At 26.4% G+C, this 7,353-nt stretch overlaps 1 protein-coding gene across 1 annotated transcript; it reads right to left on the minus strand.

Annotated features, from left to right (window-relative positions):
- Nucleotides 1-3,151: 3,151 nt before the first annotated feature.
- Nucleotides 3,152-4,489, minus strand: LOC117918225 (desiccation-related protein PCC13-62-like; the record flags this gene model as incomplete). Its single annotated transcript, XM_034834732.1, has 3 exons — nt 3,152-3,685; nt 3,858-4,083; nt 4,164-4,489. Coding segments are annotated over 3 exons (930 nt in total), but the record flags the coding sequence as incomplete, so codon positions are not given.
- Between the last annotated feature and the right edge of the window lie 2,864 nt (nt 4,490-7,353).

Genomic DNA, 7,353 nt, shown 5'->3' on the forward strand with positions numbered 1-7,353 from the left:
TTTATTTCTATTGATTTTAATTCTTTATGGACACATTAAACTTGAATTCTTTTAACCAAATCAATCCAACCACACATGGTGGATAATTGATTTGGAATTGGCTTTTTTTACAAAGCAAATTGGATAATATTGAGTTGAATAATTAATTTTAGCTTCAAGGCATTTTTATTCTTTCAAATTTCAAGTTTTCTAAATTCTTTAAACTATTTCATGTGCTGGGTTTCAAAAAATTTTAAAATCATCCTATTAAAAAAAAAAAAATTGTCGGTTGATAATTGATATTACTATTTTAGCCAAATAAATAGTCAAGTCCTAAAAAAAATTATAACCTTTTAATAAAATTTTGTTTTCTAAATTGTAAGATGTAAGAAAAAGGCTTTTGATTATTACTCAAAAAATGTATATTTTTAGTATTGATTGATGCATATTTCATATCTTTTGAATAGTAATTATGTCTAAATTACTTCATTCACATATTGTCAATCTTGCAATGCTACTAGCAATTGATCTTTTCATTTGTGGAAGTAATTTTAAGGTATAATTGATGATAATTTGTACAACGAGGGAAATAAGCTTATGAAACAAATGAAAGTCAAGTTGGTGATGGATGAAGATAATGAAGGAAGACCATGAATGGGTTGTTAATGACAATATTTGATTCATGATGTAAGAAGACAGCTAAGTGTGGAGTTTACAAGGATGAGCTGAGAACTGTCATTGAATGAAGAGAATTTTTGCATGGAAGAGTCAAGTTCGCATATCCATGCGAATTGGACTAGCAATGGTGCATTTCTGGAGAAGTTTTGGTAGTTCAATTCGTATGCTATATTAAGTTTCGCATAACCATGTCAACAACACAATGAAAGACATACTTAAAGTGAATTTAAAAGACATTTTTCACATGGAAAATGTCAATTTTGATAGCCATGAAACCTGACCATATTGACATGTTTTACTTGTTTGTTTGCATTATAAATTTGGCGAGAGAGGTAAAGTTGGTATGCCCACACAAAATGGACAACAAGGTGTAAAATGTTGTTGAAACTCCTTTTCAACTTTGCATGCTCATGCAAATTATGAGAAAGCCTATACAAGATTGATCACACTGGCTTTAAACTTCGAGAATTTGAATATGAATGTAACGACTTGCACCCAATATGTAAATATTGTCTGTTTTAGGTTTAAATGGGCTTTTACGACTTTAAAAGTGGTCTACAAGATTAAGAAAGACTCATACTTATATAGTATTAGGAACTTTCTTTCATATCCGATATGGTATATTACAAACACCTTTTCATTCCTCATTGTGTCATATGGAATTACAAGGTCAAACAGATAAACACCTTCCATGGGGCCAAAAAAACCCCTACTTTGGAATTGAAGATCGACTTTAATACTATTTGTAACAACTCGCACATAATCGTGTAGATATTATCCGCTCTAAGCCCAAATGAGGTCTCACGGTTTTAAAACACATCTACAAGGTTAAAAGAGACTTCATACTTACATGGTGTCAATGACTTTTTCCTCTATCTTATGTAAAATATCATAATGAAACTTTTGAATTACTAATTTGGCAATTTAGAAGATTCTAAAATAGCTCAAGATGATGCCAAATGTCCATTTATATAACTTTTTTATAAATAGGAGTTGGAGATTCTCATTTGGGACTTTTGAAAACTTTAAAAGAATATTTTCTTTTGTAAGAAATTTTTTGTAATAAAATTTTCTTACACTTACTTTCATTTTTCTTGGAGGAAGAAGGATCTTGAGTCAAGATCTATGATGGATTAGTTACTTGAAGTTAAGATTGAAAGATAATTTTGATTAAATTGATTAATTGATTGAAATTTAGGAATTTTGCTTTTTAAATTGTCTTAAATGACTACTACAATACAAACTAAATAGATTTATTTAATTCTTAAAGTTAGATTTAATAAGATATTTAAGGTCTTCAACCCAACTTGATGAAAAGTAGATCTTGATGACTTTTTTACCATAAAAATTAATTTTCAGTGAATTCAGAATCTAACATTTTTTTTGGTTAATAGAATTTTCTCTAATTTTGACAAATTTATTATTTTTACTTTCAATCAAATTTTCTCAACTTTTCATCTATAATTTTCACCGTCTCATTTTTTTCATTATCATTATCATTTCAATTCTCTTTATTTTTTCTTAATTGTTAAACATATTTATCATCGCACTGAACAACACCTGAAACCATTATATTATCATAACTTTTTTTAAAAACCAAATTTGATCGGGCAAAAGTTCCTTAACATAGTTGAATTAGATTATAAATTTTGTTTTGATATAATAAATGACAAAAAATCATTGATCCACCATAAAACAAATAAGAGAGAGCAATATTCATACACTGTTTATTTTCTACTCCTGATTATACATCATTACAAGAATGTGCAAAATTTAACAAAGTTTTTAGTTTATTAATAAAATTAGTTTCTCATATTTAAAACATTACAACAAGTGGATTTTTGAGGGGGAAAAAAGTAACAATTTTAAAAATTATTCTTAAAATATGATAATCAAAATAATATTTTCAAATTTATTATAATTAGAAAAATTAGTTTGAAAGATGTATTTTTAAAAATAACTTAAGTTGAATTTTGAAATTATCTTTTAAAAATACAACTTTAATACTTAAACCGAAATTATCTCTTCAAAGAATAACTTCTAATTCATATTTACCATAGATGTGGAAACAGTGGAAAAGGTTTTCATCACATTTTAATAACTATTCTTTAGCATAGATGTGGAAATAATTTTCAAATTGTCACATTATTAAAACAATTCTTTTAAAGAAAACCTTATTTTGTCAAAAATCCCTTATGTATTTGTCTTCAATAAGAATGACATGGAATTATGTTATGATAGTAGGGATTAATCCATTATACCTGTCAACATTCTCGGATATTAATAGTCTATTTGATAGTAATTATAGAAAGTATTTTTAATTTAAAAAATATTTTTGAAAAAAAAAATCGGAAACATTTTTAAAAAATTGAAAAATTATTTAGAGTGTTTTTTTTTTTTTTAATAAATACTTGATAAATGATTTTCTTAAAAATATTTTTGAAAAAATCCATTTTCATTAAAAACACGTAGAAAAAAACTGCCAAACGGAGTCTAATTATAAGATACCCATGCCTATTATTTAATTTAAGCCTCAATATTTCTAGATCTTTAATTAGAAAGCCAAGTTCTGTTTATTTTTAGTACTTAATTGGTTTCCCAGCTCTGGCCGAGACCTCGTACATTAACTATCGAAAATCCTTAAACTCGGTTAAGAATTAAGATAGCCCTGTGCAATATTGCCAATTCCACCCTTTGGAAGGAAGCCTCCAGGCTGGCTCTCATTCCCAGTTCCATACACAATCCTCAGAATCTCCTGCGGTTGCCTCGCATACGACAGTGAATTGGCATCCGCCGACAATATGTTACTGTCGGTCTTGTTCTCCACCCCAGACTGCGGGTCTACTACGATGACCCCTTCATCTTTCACTCCACACATGCCCAGCTGGTTCCTTAGATTGGAGATTCCGCGTGTGAACTCCGCCACGGTTATGTTGTAGGGTTCCACAAATTCACACTCTCTCTTGTACAGCAATGCCCGTATAACTGCATCCTGCCCTGATTCCACGCCTAGCAGCGATGCAACCAGCTGCATGCAATAATATAGTCTAGCTAAGTCACTATGACATGTATTAATATTGGCCTTGAAATAAAAAAATTATTTTTGAAAACACTGTTCAAACAAAGCTTCCTTAATTTTTTGATATTTTATTTTTAAAAACAGAAAATTAATTTTAAAAACAATTATCAGTAATTCTTACACTGAGCGAAGAAGAGTTGGTGAGGGATGGAATGGTGCCAACATAACCAACGAGTCCAACATAAGGGATTGCGTAGCTTGCTAGGAGATAGTTGACTGTGTTCGAGTAAGGGTCCATCGGGGGCTTCAAATCCTGTCCAATTGCCTGATTAAAAATATTATCAAAATTTTGAGGACTAAGATCCAATGGAGGCCTTGGGAGTCCTTCCACTGCAGATGTGATGGCCCTGAAAAAACAATCCAATATGGTTTGCAAAGCATTAACTCTCAAATCTCAGTATGTATGTAAATATATGTGACCACTAACCTGAGATGGCCAACTTCCTGATAACCAAACTCCTCGATGATTCGACGCTCAACGTCATCAAGATTAGCCTTCCTGGCACCAATTGGAGGTGGGCCGCCATGGGCCAACTGCGGAGCAACCTGGTCGAGCCCTTCACCTAGGGCGCCATGCAAGAAAAACTCAGCTTCCAAGAACTCCAAGTTGAGAGCAAATTGAATCCGGTCGACATCATCGGCCACTTGTGGTCCACAGCCGGGAGCACTGCTTGCTATATCCAGTCTCGAATAAAGAAGAAAGGGCAAGATGAAGAAGAAAGATGAGAAATAGTAGCCATTCTTTTGGGCATACGATCAAAAACAACTACCAGAAGAAGAAGAGTTAGAGGTAGGCTACATGCATCATGGAGCTAATTAAGTAGCCTTTTTATAGGGAAAAGATTTTAAGATTGATCGGACAGAGAAATTGAGATTTGACCGAAAATACCATATTTAAAATAAAAATCCAGAATGTGGATTAATTTTCAAAATAATTCTCAGTTCAATGTGATTTCAAAACATAAGCATCTATGTTACGATTAAACAGCAGTGATTACGGTTTTTATTTTTTTTTCTTTTTAATAATCAAAATCATAATCCTCAATTAGGACTTTATTTTAAATTTAACTTCAAATTTATATATATATATATATATATATATATATATATATATATATATATGAAATTATGTTATTTTATTTAAAATATTTTTGTTTATTTTTTAAAATGAGTTTAATATAATAAATTCATAATATTAAATTTATTTAAAAATAAATTAAAATATTTTAAAATATATATATAAATTTTTAGTTCAAAAAACCATAATGTTAAAATCGTAATAAATGATTCTGATTTTGACTATTTTTTGTAAAAAATTCAAAATCATACACCAATTATCATTTTATTATATGCCTACTCGGTGAAAACACACTGAATTAAGAACTTTTTACAATAAAGAAAAAGAGTGACAAAGTTAAAAAGGAAAATGTACAAAGTTAAAAGTTTATAAAACAACAAATAAAATAATGGAACAAAAATGAAATAAGTTGCAAAGTAAAAAAAGAAATAATAATAATAAATAAAGAAAAGAAAGTGAAAAAAAATTAAAAATAAATACATAAATAGAAAGAAAATAAGAAAAATAAGTAAGTGGCAAAGAGAAAAAAAGGTATATTTAAAAAATTAGGTAAAAATAAATATATACTTAAAAATAAATTTTATTAAAGTTTTTATTTTGATTTATATAAAAAGTTGTCATTATTATGCTTCACAAATTATGACTTTAATTTTTTTTTTTTACCATCAAAAAATAGAAAATTATCCATAATGGTTCTTTAAAAGGAAAAAATTTATTTTGAATTATAAATGATTCAAAAGAAATAAATTTATCTTTATCTTGAAGAGTATTTAATTTAAATTAAAATAAAAGAGAAATGATAATTGAAAAAAAAAATGTATGTTTGATAGTGATTTTAAGAATTTTTTTTTTTAATATTTGATAGATAAATATTTCAGGTATAAGAAAGTTTAAAAATATTTTTTAAAATTAGAGGAAGTGATTGATTTGATATTTAGGAAAATCAATAAATTCATAATTAAATAGCAATAAATTCATAATTAAATACACATCTGACAATTGATGACAATTGATTAGATGTCAGTCTTTTAGAAAAATTAAGTGGAATAAATTCATAGTACAGCCTAGCATTTGCAGTCTTTTAGAATTAATTTATTTTGCAGGCATGCTCAACTGGCAGAACTAATAAATACTCCTATCTCAATCACGTAGATAAAGACTCATAAAAATCATCATATTTTCAAATTCATGTAAAGGCCGATAATTGTGTTTTGGGCCCAAAAATTAACATCCGACTCATATGACTTCCATAGATGAAAATGATATGAGATGTTATAAGACCAAAATATTTTTTAAATTTTTATACATTACTTTTTAATGATATAAAATAGTGATGGACTAAAATACTCAATGACTTTTCACATAATTTTTTTTTTTGTCTTTATTGCACTACTATTCATACAACTATAATAATTCTATTTTAACAATTTGGATTTTTTATTATTTAAATTTGTTTATATAAATAATTGAAAAACAGCATTATTTTCTATTTTAAATTATAAATAAAGAAAAATTATGTTCAAAAACTATTTTAAAAAATAAAAATTGAAAACCTTATTTAGTACTATTTTTATATGAAAATAATTAAAAGAATTAAATTTCATTAATTGATTATCCATTTTTATTTTTTTTCCATTAGTTATTTTAATAATAAAAAAAATATAATATGTTTACAATTAAACAAGGAAATTGATCAATTATGTGTTTTTTGCAGGACTATCTTTTATATGAAAAATAATTAAATAACTAAATTATATATATTTATTACTCTTTTTAATTTTATTTTCTTTATTTATTTTTTGTCTAATAGAAAATTTTAATATATTCATAATTAACAAAGTAATAAATCAATTGTGCACATTTTAATCTATTAAAATAAATTACTTTCTAATTTAATAAATAAAATGAAATAAGTAAATAAATTTGGGGTTATTTCTATTTTTTTTAACATATCTTATATCAATGTTTTTTATGATTAAATAAATTTTTTATTTTTTATTTATTTAATTACAAAAATAAAATGAAATAAATAAATAAATTTGGAATTTTCCAACTGATCTTATATTCATATTTCTTATGGTTAAATAAATTTTTTTATTCTTTTTTCTTTATTTCAAAAAATAAAAGGAAATAAATAAATAAATTTAGCTTAAATAATAGTTTTTAAGTAATTTCTTTGTCTTATTTTTAATTATATTTTGCAGTGAAAATAAAATAAAATAACGTTTTATTTGAGTCACTGTACAAAGTATTTACACTAAGTGTACATGACAAATATACTAATTGTACAAATGTGTACGAGACTATTATTTGTGAAGGATTTTATGTGATTTTGAAAAACTTGTTTGTTTATTTCCCTAACCGAGGATAAATGACATTCCTTACACACATTGGTTAAACATACATTCATCTCATGCACTTTATCTAACTTGTATATGATCATTTTAATAGGTACCTCACTTATGATGATTGTAAAACAATATTATACAACAATTTTTCTTTTTTTTTTTTAAACCAAACCAATGCAAACATGGTTAAC

The sequence above is a fragment of the Vitis riparia genome, chromosome 7 (genome assembly GCF_004353265.1).
Source record: "Vitis riparia cultivar Riparia Gloire de Montpellier isolate 1030 chromosome 7, EGFV_Vit.rip_1.0, whole genome shotgun sequence".
In the NCBI taxonomy this organism is placed as follows: domain Eukaryota; kingdom Viridiplantae; phylum Streptophyta; class Magnoliopsida; order Vitales; family Vitaceae; genus Vitis; species Vitis riparia.